Source organism: Lynx rufus, unplaced genomic scaffold (genome assembly GCF_022079265.1).
Source record: "Lynx rufus isolate CCGP_SWC_20201006 ecotype Redwood Valley unplaced genomic scaffold, mLynRuf1.p SCAF_13, whole genome shotgun sequence".
NCBI lineage: Eukaryota > Metazoa > Chordata > Mammalia > Carnivora > Felidae > Lynx > Lynx rufus.
Genome location: NW_025814827.1, coordinates 29,774,792 through 29,792,231, shown reverse-complemented (window position 1 = coordinate 29,792,231; position 17,440 = coordinate 29,774,792). Strand labels below are relative to the sequence as shown.

At 47.3% G+C, this 17,440-nt stretch overlaps 1 protein-coding gene and 1 long non-coding RNA gene across 2 annotated transcripts in view; both read left to right on the top strand.

Moving 5' to 3' along the window:
• Nucleotides 1-7,997: 7,997 nt before the first annotated feature.
• LOC124508620 (uncharacterized) lies at nucleotides 7,998-13,050 on the top strand. Its single transcript, XR_006961290.1, has 2 exons — nucleotides 7,998-11,218; nucleotides 12,176-13,050. It is a non-coding gene; the product is annotated as an uncharacterized LOC124508620 (long non-coding RNA).
• A 3,346-nt stretch (nucleotides 13,051-16,396) lies between these two features.
• BLOC1S6 (biogenesis of lysosomal organelles complex 1 subunit 6) overlaps nucleotides 16,397-17,440 on the top strand; it is a 134,315-nt gene continuing 133,271 nt past the window's right edge. The window contains exon 1 of the mRNA XM_047075151.1: nucleotides 16,397-16,913. Within this exon, the coding sequence (XP_046931107.1) occupies nucleotides 16,892-16,913 (22 nt within the window). The 5' untranslated portion in view covers nucleotides 16,397-16,891. The remainder of the gene's footprint in view (nucleotides 16,914-17,440) is intronic.

The window sequence follows — 17,440 nt, the reverse complement described above, 5'->3', positions numbered from 1 at the left end:
AAAAAAGGAGCTATGAACACACCATAGTATTCATCCATGTAAAGTGCACACTTCATTGGTTTTTAGTGTATTCACACAAAATTCTAAAACCACCTCCACCATCTGACTCCAGGATATTTTCATCACCCTAAAGAGAACCCTCTACCCATTAGCAGTCATTCCCCTATTCCTGACCCCTCTGCTCCCAGCCCCAGGCAAACACTGATAAACTTAGTCTTTATGGATTTGCCCATGCTGGACATTTCACATAAATGAAATCATACATTATGTAGCCTTTGTCTCTAGCTCTTTTTTTTTTTTTTAAACGTTTATTTATTTTTTGGGGGACAGAGAGAGACAGAGCATGAACAGGGGAGGGGCAGAGAGAGAGGGAGACACAGAATCGGAAACAGGCTCCAGGCTCCGAGCCATCAGCCCAGAGCCCGACGCGGGGCTCAAACTCACGGACCTCAAGATCGTGACCTGGCTGAAGTCGGACGCTTAACCGACTGCGCCACCCAGGCGCCCCTGTCTCTAGCTCTTTTAACTTAGCATAATGTTTTCAAGATTCATCCCTGTTGTGCCATGTGTGAGTATTTTATTCCTTTTTATGACTAATTTTCCGTTGTATGGATGTACCATATTTTGTTTATCCATCAGTTGATGTGGATTGTTTGCACTTTTTGGTTGTTACATCAGTAATACTGCTGTGAACAGCCACGTCCAAGTTTTTGTGTAGCCATACATTTTCAGTTCTCTTGGGTGTTCATCACCTCTTTTAAATAAAGATGATACATGCTTTTAAAATTTTCCATCTGAGGGGCTCCTGGGTAGCTCAGTCAGTTAAGCATCGAACTTTGGCTCAGGTCATGGTCTCACGGTTCGTGGGTTTGAGCCTGGCGTTGGGCCCTGTGCTGATGGCTCAGAGCCTGGAGCCTGCTTCAGATTCTGTGTCTCCCTCTCTCTGTCCCTCCCCTGCTCCTGCTCTGTCTCCTTCTGTCTCTCAAAAATAAATACACGTTAAAAAAATATTTTTTTAATAAAAAAATTCCACCTGAGGAGCACCTGGGTGGCTTGGTCAGTTGAGCGTCCAACTCTTGATTTCAGCTTAGGTCATGATCCTGTCATGGGATTGAGGCCCGTTATCAAGCTCCACGCTGACCATGGACCTGGCTTGAGATTCTCTGTCCCTCTGCTCCTCTTCATCCCTCGCAGCTCTTTCTCTCTCTCAAAAAAAAATAATAATTAAAAAAAATTGTTTTAGTTTCCATCTGAATATAATAGAAATTTGAGGGAAGGGCTAAATTCCTATCACCTTCCCGGCAATAAAAAATATCTAGCTCTTGCTAGAGACTTGGCGATTCTGAAAGGATTAAAACAAGACTACTTCCGCCAACCTTTGTGATTCTTTTATCACCTCATTTTCCCAGATGAAAATCTCCAGTGGTTGATCTCACGGTATTACCTGTACCAATTAGGAAGCAAAATTTTATTTGCTTAAGTTTTTAAAGTGCACTATGGTACCCTTTAGGCAAATAAAAATGAACAACTTTGTGAAGTTTGGCCAACTAGGAGAACAAACTGCAGAGTGTTTTGTGAGGGGTAACCTTTCAACTTTAAAACACAAACCTGGGGGCGCCTGGGTGGCGCAGTCGGCTAAGCGTCCGACTTCAGCCAGGTCACGATCTCGCGGTCCGGGAGTTCGAGCCCCGCGTCAGGCTCTGGGCTGATGGCTCAGAGCCTGGAGCTTGTTTCCGATTCTGTGTCTCCCTCTCTCTCTCTGCCCCTCCCCCGTTCATGCTCTGTCTCTCTCTGTCCCAAAAATAAATAAACGTTGAAAAAAAAATTAAAAAAAAAATAAAACACAAACCTGATTGAAATGCAGTAGCTTTAAGGGATGGACATGACAATGGAGGGCAGCAGGTTTGGGAGGAAGAAACCCCAAGAGCAATATTGATAATTACATTTCAACACTGACTGATTTTATTTTTGCTTGTGTTCTTAGCATTTGCCCCAAATGTTTTATTTTGAAAATTTTCAAATATGTGGAAAAGGTGGAAAATCAGTACAAGGAATACTCACAACTTTTAATCAAACATTTTGCCACATTCGCTGTATCTCTCCGCATATTATTATGCTCTTTTAAAATGAACTCTGAGTTCAGGCAGTTAAGCGTCCAACTCTTGATTTTGGCTCAGGTCATGATCTCATAGTTCATGAGATTGAGCCCCACACTGGGACAGTGTGGGGCCTGCTTGAGATTCGTTCTTCTCTCTTTCCCTCTCTCTGCCTCTTACCCGCTGTGATCTCTCTCTCTCAAAATAAATAAATAGGAATTTAAATATATAAATAAATAAAATGAGCTCTTTGAAAATGAGTATACACCTCATAAAGCTTCTTATACCTAAGGGAAAGACATTATAGGTAACTGTAATACCATTATCATTCCTAAGAAGATTCACACTAATTCAACTGTATCACCCAACATACAATCCATTTCTATTTTCTCTAATTGTAATGTCCTTTATAGCTGTATTTTTTTTGAGAAATGAAAACATTTTATTTCTGTCTTTTTTTCCTATAATTTATTTATTTTTTATAATTTACATCCAAGTTAGTTAGCACATGGTGCAACAATGATTTCAGGAATAGATTCCTTAAGCCCCTTACCCATTAAACCCACACCATCACCCCCTACCCCCTATCCCACAACTTCTCCAGTAACCCTCTGTTTGTTCTCTATATTTAACAGTCTCTTATGTTTTGTCCCCCTCCCTGTTTTTATATTATTTTTGCTTCCTTTCCCTTATGTTTATCTGTTTTAGATCTTTTTTTTTTTAATTTTTTTTTCAACGTTTATTTATTTTTGGGACAGAGAGAGACAGAGCATGAATGGGGAGGGGCAGAGAGAGAGGGAGACACAGAATCCGAAACAGGCTCCAGTTAAAGTCCTCATATGAGTAAATTCATATGATATTTGTCTTTCTCTGACTAATTCCACTTAGCATAATACCCTCTAGTTCTATCCACGTAGTTACAAATGGCAAGATCTCATAATATTCCATTGTATATATGTACCACATCTTCTTTATCCATTCATCCATCAATGGACATTTGTGCTCTTTCCATACTTTGGCTATTGTTGATAGTGCTGCTGTAAACATTGGGATGCACGTGTCCTTTTGAAACAGCATATCTGTATCCCTTGGGTAAATACCTGGTAGTGCAATTGCTGGGTCATAGGCTAGTTCTATTTTTAACCTTTTGAGGAACCTCCATACTGTTTTCCAGAGTGGCTGCACCAGTTTGCATTCCCACCAGCAGTGCAAAAGTGTTCCTCTTTGTCCACATCCTCGCCAACATGTGTTGTTGCCTGAGTTGTCAATGTTAGCCATTCTGACAGCTGTGAGGTAGTATCTCATTGTGGTTTTGATTTGTATTTCCCCGATGATGAGTGATGTTGAGCATTTTTTCATGTGTCTGTTTGCTATCTGGATGTCTTCTTTGGAGAAGTGTCTATTCATGTCTTCTGCCCATTTCTTCACTGGATGATTTGTTTTTTGGGTGTTGAGTTTGATAAGATCTTTATAGATTTTGGATACTAACCCTTTATCTGACATGTCATTTGCAAATATCTTCTCCCATTCCATCGGTTGCCTTTTAGTTTTGCTGATTGTTTCCTTCACATGGAGAAACCTTTTATTTTGATGAGGTCCCAAGAGTTCATTTTTGCTTTTTTTTCCCTTCTGGAGACGTATTGAGGAAGAAGTTGCCATGGCCAAGGTTAAAGAGGTTTTTGCCTGCTTTCTCCTCGAGGATTTTGATGGCTTCCTGTCTTACATTGAGGTCTTTCATCCATTTTGAGTTTATTTTTATGTATGGTGTAAGAAAGTGGTCCAGGTTCATTTTTCTGCATGTCGCTGTCCAGTTTTCCCAGCACCACTTGCTGAAGAGACTGTCTTTATTCCATTGGATATTCTTTCCTGCTTTGTCAAAGATTAGTTGGCCACGTGTTTGTGGGTCCATTTCTGGGTTCTCTATTCTGTTCCAATGATCTGAGTGCCTGTTTTTGTGCCAGATAGCTGTATTTTTATGTCTGGAATCCAACTCAAGATTCGCTTGTTGCATATGATTGTTAGGTCGTTTGTACTGAGTATTTGACAAATATGTGGTCATAAAAATGACTCCATAGGAGCATTGTAGAACTGTTATCTCTATAGAGTTTGATCTGGATAAAATAGTCCTGGATGTGGACTTTGAATTTTCAAAATTTGAGATATAATAATGTTTTCATGTAATTTAAAGAAATTTAAGAAATTGCACGTGATTGAGCATCCACTATGTGGTAGGCATGGTGCTGGCCTCAAGAATCTGGCATAGGAAAGGCTTGCACTTATGAACAAATCAAAGCAATACAGTGACCACACAGCAAGGATAGAACTGAGCATAAGGTACAAAAAAAAAGCTTCCCAAAGAACGCGGATCGCTGAAAGACTGATCAGTCTGGCTTCTTGAAAAACCAATCACTGGAAGTCAGCAGTTCAGTTGAAGTAGAGGGTCATGTTTACCAAGGCACAGAAGGGCTAAAATAGCCTATCTTCTGGGAACTTGAAGTCGGTTAATGTGTGGAATTTAATATCGGAGTGTACAGTGGGATACATGGAACATGTAGGGCCCTTTATGCTATTATCCTGCAGGCACAAAGGAACCAGAAAAGGGTTTTAAGCTGTGGAAGGAGAGAATACACTTTACTTAATGGGGCGTTGGCTACAGCAAGTAGAAGTAGGGCGTGCACGCTGGAAGGGACTTTGTGGTTGGAGGCCAGAGACCAGCTGCTGCCAACGGTCTAGGGTGCAGGTAGTGAGGGCCATAACCTTTGCCTTGGTTAAAGCAATGGCAGAGAGAATAGAAAAAGAGAGGGTGCGTTTGAGGGACATTGATGAGAAGACTTCAAGGCTCATTGAAGGTAGATGGAGGATGTCCAAAATGACTCCCCAGTTTCTCACCTGAGGAAGTGGGTGGGGGGTGGTGCCAAGATAGAGAATATAGGAGGGAAACAAAATGGAATATTCAAGGGAAAGGTAGATAATGAGGGAAATGAGTTAGACTTTGGAATTGTTGCCTTTGAAAACCCAGTGAGCTATGTAGGTAGATTGCTTCTGGAGAACTGCAAGGAGGTGTGAGCTGGAGGCAGTTCAGGGGCGGTAAGACCAAGGACGTGCCTACAGAGGGCAGAGGGCATCAAAGGGAAATGAAGACCGAAGAGAGAGGAATGTTATCATGAAGGGCGTGGGTAGAGGAGGAGGATCTGATCCCTGACGGGGACTGAGAGGTCATGGCCAGGGAAGGAGGACTGAGACATGCGTCCAGGGGCCCAGAGAGGGAGTGCTCTTCCCTGTCAGATTTTTCCAGCAATTAAACCAGAGTCCATTCAACTTTATGGCCTTGAGCCTTAAGCAAACATCTATTATTTTCTCTTACATAAAAAATTAGATGTGAAGCTTAGATAAATAAGCTTTCTGAATAAAAACGTTAAAATCACATTCGATATCACTAACAACTGGCCTGGGGTCTAATTAAATACTCATTCATCATATTTTCCCCCTTTGGAAGATTGTGTCACATTTTAGTTGAGACTTTCTGGTAGAGAGTGAAATTACAGGCTCTGAAATCAGATTGTTCTGCCACTTACTACTTGTGTTGCTTTGGACAAGCCTCAGATTTCTCATCTATAAAACTGGGTTAATTTGTACCTGCTTAGGTTAGTTGTGAAAATCAGGTGAGACAATAAAATACTGAAAGAGGTGTTTTGCATGTACAGGGCTAGTTGTTCAAAAAGTGTTCCCTTCTTTAAAAAAAATTATCTCTGTAAAGTAGAAGGGTCTTAATGTATTTAAAAGTATATTCTTCCGTGGCTGGGAACATTGCCTGTTTGAAATTCACACATACCTACCTGTAGTAACTGGTCCGCTGTGGGTGCACAACGCCCCAATTATAAACCTTTGGGAGAGCACAAACACACCCATAGATAAATACATCTCACCTCAGCTCTCATCTACATAGATACCTAGCTGGAGATAAGAATCCCTACATTTATGCCCACATAGATGTGCTCACATCCGGAAAACACATAGTAACAAAAATATTTATATATATAGATAAATACATATAAATATTAGAAATATTTATATGTAAATATATAAATATTATAAATATACATTATAAATATATAAATATATATTATAAACATTATAAATATAAATATTCATATATAAATATTATATATATAAACATAAACATTTATTATATATACATATATAATATGAATATTTATAATATATAATATATATATATTATATATATGTATACATATGTATATATACATATATATATATGTGTGTGTGTGTATATATATATATATACATATACATATCCTGGGGCACCTGGGTGGCTCAGTTGGTTGAGCATCTGACTGACTCTTGATTTCGGTTCAGGTCATGATCCCAGGGTGGTGAGGTCAAGCCCCGTGCTGGCAGCATGAAGCCTGCTTAAGATTCTCTCTCTCTCTCTCTGTCTCTCTCTCCCCCTCTGCCCCTCCCCCCCACTCATGTTCTCTTTCTCTCTAAAATTAAAATATGTATGTATACATATATACATATATGCCTCCATAGAGACAAATGTCTGTATTTTAGTAATCACTATATTCACACAAGTACATTACATATATTCTCACATTCAAAAGTGATGATATGTGGTTTGAACAAGGAAGGCAGGTGAAGTTGAGTGCATGTACCTAAGACAGCTATAGAAATTTAAAAACATGGAGCAGGGGGTATTGCCTGGGTAGCTCAGTTGGTTAAGCGTCCAACTTCAGCTCAGGTCATGATCTCGCAGTTCTTGAGTTTGAGCCCCACATCAGGCTCTGTGCTGACAGCTCAGAGCCTGCAGCCTGCTTCAGATTCTGTGTCTCCCTCTCTCTCTGCCCCTTCCCTGCTCATGCTCTCTCTCTCTCTCTCTCAAGAATAAACATTAAAAAAAAGAAATCAAATTAGTTTTTCTGGTCATTGGCCCTTATAGCATCTTTTCCCCATGCTTAGAAAGCTGCCTCAGGTAATTTTGTAATTTTTCTCTAGAAACTAAAGCTTTTGTTTGGTTTTCATGGTGTTTTATTCCATCATTTGCCTGTGTGCATGTTACTTAGCTTTAAAATGAAAATTAGAATAAAATGAAGGAAAACTCCAAATTTTATAACTCTGGAAGACATGCTAAAACCAACTTTCTCATTCAGCTGGTATGACTTGTAACACATATATAATAAAATACTGCTTGTTTGGAGAGTGGGCATACTGTTTAAAAAATTACACTCCACTTTTTTGTATTTACATCAAGTAATGTATGTGATTTTTCCTTTACATAGTTGTATGTAATCATGAAGTTGATACTATTCCTTGGTAGTTGTTAAGGATATATTGCCTCAGGAAAGTTAGCTTGACTTATTTCATAATGCCTTTGCTTATCTGAATTTTCTTTTTCAACATAAATGAGAAATGAATCTGTACCACAAGACCAATGTGACCTGTAGTTTGCTTGTTATTTGGAGACAAGTGCATTAAGTTTAGATATAACAAAATGAATCGGTCTTAATGCTTCAGTTAGAAGAGGGTTTTGTTTTTTTTATGTTTGTTTTTGAGAGAGAGACAGAGAGACAGAGCGACAGAGCGAGAGCAGAAGAGGACAGGCAGAGAGAGAGGACACAGGATCCGAAGCAGGCTCCAGGCTCTGAGCTGTCAGCACAGAGCCCGAAGCGGGGTTCGAACTCACAAATCATGAGATCAGGACCTGAGTTGAGGTTGGCTTAACCGACTGAGCCATCCTGGCACCCCTATAAGAGTTTTGATAATTATATACACCCATGAAGGTATCATGCAAAACAAGCTATTGAACATTTCTATCACCCCAGAAGGTTCTCCTGTGACACTTTTTAAATTAAAAACCACCAAACTGTAGACGTAAAAAGGGTGAATTTTATTGTATGTGAATTATTGCCCCCCTCTCTAAAAAACAAAAAAATCTGTTCCACATTTACTTGCTTTCTTACCTTCAGAAATAAGAGAGGCTGGCATAATTTTTTCCCTCCATATGAAGTAATCCTCTAGCCTATATATTACATTTGATTTGCTTTTTTTCTGAAAACAGGAAATTGGACATTGCTGAAGATTGTAAGAAACACACTAACAAGATCACCTGGACCAGGGCTCCTAGTTCAGTCTGTCCCTGCAGGGACAACAAATAGGCTTCCTTGGGCTGTGGTGTGGAGAGACCTTGGAGCAAAGTGTGGACACTGGGTTTACCTAGTGTCTAAGTGATACAAATATTACCACCTGCAGAGGAAGGGCCCAGGCAGAGTGCAAGAGTCCCCATAGCAACAAGGCTATCTCAGCAGTAAATCCTCTGTAGGGCAAGGCTGTAACCAAGTGAAGCAGGAGAAGGTATAGTTGACTTCACAGCTGGACTAGCATATGCTTCACCAACTCCTGTGCCACTGGGGTACGTCAGAGCTTGCCCAGAGAGCAGGGAGCCCTCCGTGGCACCAGATCAAGTCCTCCACTAGCAATCTAATTCTGTCAGTAGGACAGCGGTCCTCAGACTTCAGCCGTGCATCAGAATCTCCCGGAAGGCACATTGAAATGTGGATTGCTGGGCCCCAAACCCAAAATTTCTGCTTTGGTGTGTCTGGGGTGGGAGCCAAGGATCTGGGTTTCTAACAAGTTCCCAGGTAAGACTGATGCTGCTGGTTGGGGGACCACACTTTGGGCACAGTGCTGAAGCTCTTTGCCCCTTACAACATTTGGTAATTAGTGGGGAATTCTGCCCACTCAGTAACATCTTAGTCCAGTCCCTAGCCACCAGTTGAACTCTCGCTGTGAGGAGAGCAGGGTCAGGCCAGGCATGGAAGATTCAAGGGCGGGAACGCCTCTCCCAGGCAGGCTGCCCTGATTGCCTGCTTAGTCACTCTGGTCGGGTGACTTACCCTGAGGAGCGGTGGATTTATCGGGCATGTGCGTAAATGCATCTGCATTTGTGAACATCATTTCTCTGCAGAGATGACACTGCTGACCACCCGTATCAGGACCGATGACAGTGGTTCTGCCATTGTGACAATCAAATCAAACATTAATCCGGCTTCACAGCTGACATGGCGGGCCAGGAGCAAGCAGACAGGCCAGCACCTGACTCCAGGATCTGTCAGTTAGGAGCTGGGTGCCCTGGGCAAGTTTCCTAACTTCTCAGAACCTTGCTTTGCAAAGGGGGATTCATCTCAGGGGTAGGCCTGTGGGCTGGGTTAATACTTACAAATGTTTTCACTGAGATATTACATTCCTGCATCACTTCCTCACTGATCTTCCTTCCGGTTTTAAGGCAAGAGCATCCCTTGCCTCAGGGTGAGGGCTCAGGTGTGAGCCCTGTCCCACTCCTAGGGCAGTTGGGTTAGATGGGCAGCGTGGGCAGCATCTGGGGGGGGGGAGCGCCCCAGGCCGACCGACTGAATCTCAGGATTCTGTGTTTTAACACATAAACCCTTCAGGTTATTATATGTGGCTAAAGTTTGAAACGCTCTGGTCTAGAACAAGGAAGTTTCAGCATAGAAGCTTCAAAATCCACAGCTGAGACCATAGCCCGAAAGCCAGGGTGTGTATGTATGCAGCATAAGGTAAGAGAGAAAGAGTGTTCCTTGGGAGGGACAAAGCTCAGGCTGCAGCAGAGCTCGTGTTCTAAGCCATGGAGTCGGGAAGAACAGTAGCCATCTGTACATCCAAAGGGAGAAGCAATTTGACGCGCAGGAAAGAGAGAGAATGAGAGGGGGTGAGCTTAGATCTTAGGGGGCCTGTTGTGTTTTCAGTCCCCTTCTCAAAGACCCCAGGAGGCCTGGCTTGCAAAGGCTTACTAGGCCACTCAGACCCTCTCTGGCGCTTAAAGGAAGAGATAGACAGGAGTTACAGTTAGAGGCACACAACCTGGGGAGAAGGGTCAGGGCTGAGAAACTGTAACAGGGCCACTTGCACCCCAAGTTACTGAGGGAGTAGAGATGGAGGAAAGCCAGTCGAGAGAGAGAGAGAGAGAGAGAGCGAGCTGAGGAGAAAGACAGAAGCCTAGTGGACAGAGCACCTGTCCAGGGCAAGTAGGATTATTAGCATGAGCTACGAGCCCTGAAAAGGCATGAGGGCAGTTCAGGGGCAAAGCATCAGAGGGAACAGAGTCCTCATCCATCTCCTGGTTGTTGACACACTATTTGGTTTCTGAGTCTCATCTGGCTGGTCCGAGGGTCACTCCTCCAGTCCTGCCCTTAATCTCACCCTGTGCTGACCCTGGAGAAGGTTCTGTCTGGGGTCATCCCCTGTGGACCTTTGGCTCTAGAGGAGCTGGCACTAAGGAGGATGTCCCCCCAGGGTCCTGCGGCTGGGGAAGGGGCCTGGGAGGTGTCTGACCTGTGCTGCCCTGCACTGTTGGGCAATCCGGGTGTGGCCTCAAGGTTCCTGGAAAGTTGGCTCACTTCCTTCTTTGCTGACCGAAAAAAACCTCAGACGCCCATGGTGAGATCAGTTTCAGTTTAATCTGCTTTGCATAAAAAAACAAAAGTCCTCTTTCCTCTTTACCAGAAAACTTAGCCCTAGAAGCTTGAGGTGGCATGAGGAAGGACGGGGCAGTCAGAAGCCTCGGGTTTTCCTCTTGTCCTTCAGGGTCCTGGGGGGAAATCACCCAAGCAGCCAACGTGTGCCCGGCATCTTGCTAAGCAAACTCTGGAGCACAGTCCATAATGGTGGTTTGGTGGGTCGATGTGCAGACCTCTTCCTCAAAGAAGCCTTCTCTGACCCCCACACAGACCCTCTCCCCTGGACTCCCGCTGTCCTGGGGCTCTTGCCTTAGAAACGTTATGTAGTGTCATTTGATGTGCCTTGGTGAAAGTAATTCATTTCTTCCCCCACAAAAGTGGAGCTCCACGAGGAGCTATTTTTTTTTTTTTTTTTTTTTTTTTTTGCATCACTAGCCGCTGGATCACTAGCCGCTGGCATGTGCCTGGCACATAGAAGGCACTCATCTATGTGTTGAATAAATGCATACCTCAAACACCGAAGATTCCGTATGCCAGGGATCCGTCATGGCATGAGTCTTTGCAAAATGATTCGTCACTGGGCTTCATCATCCAGAAAACTTTTAAGGACCGTGTGTCACATGCCAGGTATCGTACCAGGCAATATGGGGAGGAAGGGGCTTAGGTAAACGTAAAACGGGACCTCTACCCTTAATGAGTGCAGGCTGGGGGTGAGACCCACCTTCTGCCATGGCTGCTCTGGGGCCTCACCGGTGGTTCTCCTGCACGGAAAGCCAGTTCCCGTATGGTCACGGTGGGGTGCAGCCATGAGGCACACCCTAACCCCCAAGGTTCCAAGAACAGACATGGCCACCCTAAGCGATGGCTTCTCATAGTCAGCCGGTCGTGACTCGTGACTTAGAACTAGAGAGGCAGAAGTTTGACATCGGGGGACATCTGGGAGACGGCCTAAGTCCATTCGCCCTGAGCCCCGGGGTGGGAGCCCAGCCCTGCTGCCCGAGGGCCCATGTGACCTGGGAAGCCCCATGCCCACTGCGCTGAAAAGCTGCACCTCAAGCTCTGTGGCGAAGAGCCAATGAAACTGTGCTCACAGCACCTCTGTGAGGAGCAGGGTCTCAAGGGTCCTCGCCAGCGAATGAGGACGGTGTCCGGGGTACTCCAGACACGCGCACAGTGCTGCCAGTCTCCATCCCACTGGGCCCTGGACTCACTGCTCCTCAGATGTTCTGGGGTAGGGTCATGCTCCCTACCGGGCAAGTATGCCGAGGTCACCATTTGCTTTCGATACTTGTGCCCTGAGTCACTGCCCGGGCCTGAGAAGGGGAAACCCAGCCTTGCTGCCTGCAGCCACACAGCCCGGCTCCACTAGCTCTGGGGAGCCTCACTGCCCCTCAGGGCCTGCGGGAGCAGGGGGTCCAGCGGCTGCCGCATGCTAAAGTCACATGGTGGGCCCACTCTGCTCCCACAGAGCCCGCCTACTGGGACGTGTGGTAGTGGGTGGCGTTTTGCCCTCCCTGCCTGCCTGCGGCCCACAAGCCACCCACCCAGGCTCCTCACATCAGCGGTCTTCACTGTGACCCACAGATCTTGGCTCCTTCACACGGAAAGCTGGGCGGCGCCCCGGAGAGCCCACGCCCCCTTGCATGGAAACCATGGAATTTCCCCAGCACGTTGTCTTTGGCAACTCCAATGCCACAGGAAGGTCAGGACTGGTGAGACACGGAGAGAATGTAAGGGAGGAAGTGCCGGTCCTGCCTACGCTGCCGGGGGCCCCTCCCAGGAAGACAGGACAGCTCGTGTCTCCACAAACAGGACCCTGACACGAGCGGGAGTGTCTCGGAGGCAGGTGGGTCTCCCCTTACACATTTGACACTGACCTCCCTCATTTCAGCAGAGGTGGGGGGACTCAGCCCCGACTGCACATTAGAACCCCCATGCCCAGGCTGCACCCCACCTCAGTTACATCAGCATCTCTGGGTTGGACCAGGGTGGGCACCAGTCTTTTTAAAGCCCCTTCCCCCACCCCCCCCCCCCGCCCCAACCGGTGTTTGCAGAATGCAGACAATGCTGAGGGCCACGACTGAGAAAATAAAACACTTGTAACAGACCTTTCTGTTTGAGCATGTGATGTCTGGGGGAACCACAGCCTGGGTTCAAATCCTGCCCTCATGACTTACAAGCAAGTCTCTCCACTTGTGAAAGCCTCAGTCTCCTCGTCTGTGAAGTGAGACTAATAACAAAAGTGCCTACATTCCAGGGCTGACGTCGGATTACATGCAATAAACTGCTTACACCCGCACTGGTCTGTCAGTCCAGACATTTCCCTACAGCTAGTACTCTTCCCTCCCCGTCTGTACCCCCAAATTGTCCATTCCTGTGTCTACTCCAGCTTCTGAGTTTCTAGTACTTTGTATAGTGCTTTGCACATAACCGTCCCCAATAAATGAATTGGAAGGGGATTCTTGTGTCACATTGAGACTTGCTTCCTAATTTAGCTCTGGAATAAATGCAGGGTCCACGTATTGATTTAGTTTAGTCATTTATTCCTTTGTTTTGTTTTGTTTTGTCTTTCGAGTGTCTACTCTGCCACGCTCCAAGAATTTGAAGACAAAGACACATTGCTGTCATTGAGGAGTTGAGAGTCCAGTGGGGACACAGATTCGTGACCTTGTATTTTCTTTATTGTCCTATAAAGTTGGCACAGAAGCCCTGCAGACACACTGAGGAGGAGGGAGGCTTCTACACGGAGGGTGGGAGATGACCTCGGAGCTGGGTCTCCTGAGAAGGAGCTTGCTCTATGGAGAAGCAAGGAAGGGCATTAAAGGCAGAAGGAACAGCACCTACAAAGCCAGCGAGGCCTGGAGAGTGTGGTGGGGTCTGAGGATGGTTTGATGTGACAGGAAAGAGCTTGGGGTGGGAGCAGTGGGAGAAGAGGCTGGATGGGCAGGTTGTAGCCGGAATGGCAGAGGCTTGAGGGCCGGGCTAAGAGGACGGGGCCTTATCCTGTCAGGCTGTGAGAACCCGGGTCGTGCTTGTGGGCCAGGAAGGTGAACTGAGCACACCTGTGCAGCCACTACTTATGCAGGTGACTCCTGAGGCTGAGTGACTGTGCCGCCCCTCCTCTGGGTCCCTGCCTGGGAGAGGCCTGCCAGGTTGGGTCCGGCTTTGCCCTCACTTGTGTGTCAGAAGGTCGGAGGAAGGAGAGTGGGTGTGGAAGAGGGTGTAGGCTGGGGGTGGCAATGATTCCTTCGAGTGTCATTTGGTGTAGGCTTAACTTTCGGGTTCAGACCAACTGGCAAAGCTGGGGCGGCCTACCAGAACCAGGCCGACAGCGGGGGCGTCACGGAGGGGGGCCCCCCCGCTGCCCGGGAGTCAGGGCGCTGCCCTGTTTGTTTAAAAGCACAACTCTGCCCTTACCAGATCTGGTACCTCGGACACTTAATTCCCTCCAGTTTCATCAGCTGTAAGAGGTAGTGGGTGGGCCAGGTGATCTTCCAGCTCTGACTCCAGGGAAAGAGAAAACTCAAGGGAGCCGCCGGGGATCTGGAGGAAGAGCTGCGGCAGGTGGGGGCTTTCAGCCAGAACAAAGCCTCCTCTAGAGAGGACCGGAGGCTTTTCAGAGTGGGTGGGGGTCAGGGTCACCTCCCTGCTGGGCCTCTGCTGCTGGGAGACCTGGTCTGAGCCCCCAGGCTCTGACTGGAGGCAGGAAGTGGAGCTCCCCGCCAGGCTCAGGCCAGGAGTCCTGACGCCTCGCCTCGGTAAGGCTGGTAAGGCTGCCGCAGGTAGTAAAGTGCTAGAAGGCACCTGGGGTCCAGCGGCTCCAGCCCCCCTGGAGGTTCCCCTCCTTTCCCAGATGCCCCTCTGTCCCTCAGCAAAGTGTAGCCCACAGGAGGGGAGCCCAGGAGCAGATACAGGGCTCCAGGGGCTGGGGTGCTGGGTGATAGTGGAAGGTCAGCGGGACCCCTGGGCCAGGAGCCCGAGGAAAGATGAAGGCCCTGCATGGACAGCGTGGGGCTGGGCAGCGGGCTGCCTCCCCTTGGCTGCCATGCCACACGGGCTGGGGCCTCCCGGGCATTTTCTGAATGTATGGTAGATATCGAGGTAAATTTAATGATGACTATTTTTAAAACACACAGACTTTTGTAAGTGGATGGATTTTTTTTTTAATCCACTTTTTTAAAGAGGACCCGGCAGTCATTCACGCAGCAAGCGTTTACTGAGCGTTTACAGTGCTGAATCCCATGCCGGTCTGTATGCTGCATTCTCGCGGAGTTGAGGGCGGGATCTCATGAAACCACCTAGGAGGTTCAGGGAAGACTCCCCACCAGGGGAGGACCCTGGGCTGAGACCTAGACAGCTGGGGAGATTTGGCCAACTGAAGGAGAGAGGCATTTCAGGAGAGGGAACAGCCTAGGCGGGGCCGGGAGGCAGGCACCAGAGATGCTGACCGTGGTTGGAGCAGACTGTTGACAAGGAAATGTTCCTTTTCCTGCACTTGTAACAATTCAATGATCTGTATGTCTCTTTAATATCTGTATCCCCTGCTAGACCAAAAGCTCCAGGAGAGAGAATGGTGTGCGTTAATATTCTCTGCGGGATTCCCGTGCACAGCAGAATGCCCAGCACATAGCAAGTGTTCAGTTAAACTGGTATTAAGTGAACAAGTTAAAGGGAAAGAATTCTCATGTTAACGTGAGTTCAATCAGAAAGGGTTGTGAAGCTGTGCTCATGAGTTTGCATGTTATCCTAGTGGCAGTAGGGAGCCACTGAAGGTTTTTAATAGGGGAATCAGTCAGCTTTGTACTCTGGGAATCCCTTTTTGACTCTGGTCTGGAGAATGGCTGGGGACAGAGAGTCCAAGTGGCAGAGTCTGGTGACCTAATCTCCAGCCATGGCTGTGTTGGTGAGGGGACTGCATACAATTTCTGGAGAGTTAAAGAGTTAAACTGAGAGTTTAAAGGGACATGCACATGATGCGCGAAGGAGACTGAGGTGCTGTAGGACTGTGTGCACATCCCATCGCTGGCCTTACCCCAAGGCATGGTTACAATTTATGATCTCTTTCTGTGACTCTCCCCTCAGTAGGCCATGAACCCTGGAGGGACAGGGCCTGGCCCTATTCACGGTGGCATCCCTCGTGCCTGACTGGCACAGCACCCAGTACGCAGTAACTGCTCAGTAGGTGTTTAATGGATGAAGTTGTGATTGGAAATTGTATGCACAACTTTAAGGGTGGCTGATATTACTATTTAATAAATGCGATGTCCTAGCATCTTTTAAAACATGGGGCACAAAGAAGAAGTCCTGTAAGTTTGGGGAGCAGTGGTCTGAGGCCTGGGAGGTGGGTTGGGGAAGGAAGAGGGACGTGGCGGGGGAGATGCAGGGAGAGCCCCCCTGAGCCATGAGGACTGCTGAGCAAAGGAGGCCTCCTAGGTTTGGCAGCCAGCGCCCAACGTGCCTCTCCCTGGGATGGGAGTCTGTGGGGAGCGGCAGGTTTGGAGGAGTCCGTGATGAGTTTGGGTGCCTGTGGGACTTCCGGTTCAAGGCAGAAGTTGGGGTGTCTCCAGCAATGGCAGGTTCTGGAAACCTTAGGTGTGAGGGGGAGGATGTAGGGTGAGTGGGTGGCAGGAAGTGGAGGGAGGGGGCTGCGATGCCCCAGAGAAAGGGAATTTTAAGGAGGGGGCAGAGGTGTGAGTTAGGGATGGAGAAGGGCCAGCACTGGGAGTCCTGTGACTTCCTCAGGGCTCCACCACCCTCCTCGTGATTATTACCCCATCGTTACAGCCGGGGAGAGGTGCCAGTGCAGCAGCGCCTTCCAGAGACCCCAGCTCCACAGGGTGCAGCCCCGGCAGGTGGAGCTCTTTCACTTCCACTCAGTCACGTGTTTCCTTCCTGCCTGTCCCCCTCCTTACCCTCCTCACACTCCTGAGTTCCTGAGTTAGTCCTGCTCACCCAGGAGGAAGCCAGGCCCTTCTCTGCTGCGTCCTGGTCCCTGGTCGAGGAGCCAAAGGTGTTTGCTGCTTTCCTTCTCCTTCCTCCCCTTCCCTCTCCTCCCTCTGGTCTGGCTGAGAGGAAGGTCCCGAGCTGGCTGCAGCGAGGGAAGGAAGTCCCAGGGCTGGCCGCCAGCCGGGCCGTTGCATATCCAGATTCCACAGGCCGGAGGCCAAGTGCAGCGGTGAGCCAGCAAATGTGTGACAGGCGCCTGGGGCAAAAAGCCCTTGGTTGATAGAATCTATTGATTCCTGTGGTGTCAATATTCCCGCTGTGACCAATTTCAAGCTACCAACATGACGTCACCGAATGCAGACTTGGGACGAGACGTGTAAGTAACACACTCTCATGTAACATTCCCGCTGGACAGACACAATAGGTGTAGACAGCTTAAAGAGTGTGTGATCACAAAGGGTGGCAAATTAATTAGGAAGTGATGAGGTTTGAGTGTTTATTGCTTTTTAAGAGTATAACTTACTTTCTTGTAAGTATTTATAATGTAACTTTTAAAATAATGGCTGTTTAGGGGTGCCTGGGTGGCTCAGTTGTTTCAGCATCTGACTTCGGCTCAGGTGGTGATCGCACGGTTTGTGAGTTCGAGCCCCGTGTCCGGCTCTCTGCTGTCAGCACAGAGCCTGCTTCAGATCCTCTGTTCCCCTCTCTTTGCCCATCCCCTGCTCGTTCTCTCTCTCTCTCCTTAAATTTTAAAAAAAATTTTATTTTATTTTTGAGAGAGAGACGGAGTATGAGTGTGGGAGGAACAGAGAGAGAGGGAGACACAGAATCTGAAGCAGGTTCCAGGCTCTGAGCTGTCAGCACAGAGCCCGACGCGGGGTTCGAACTCACAGACCGTGAGAT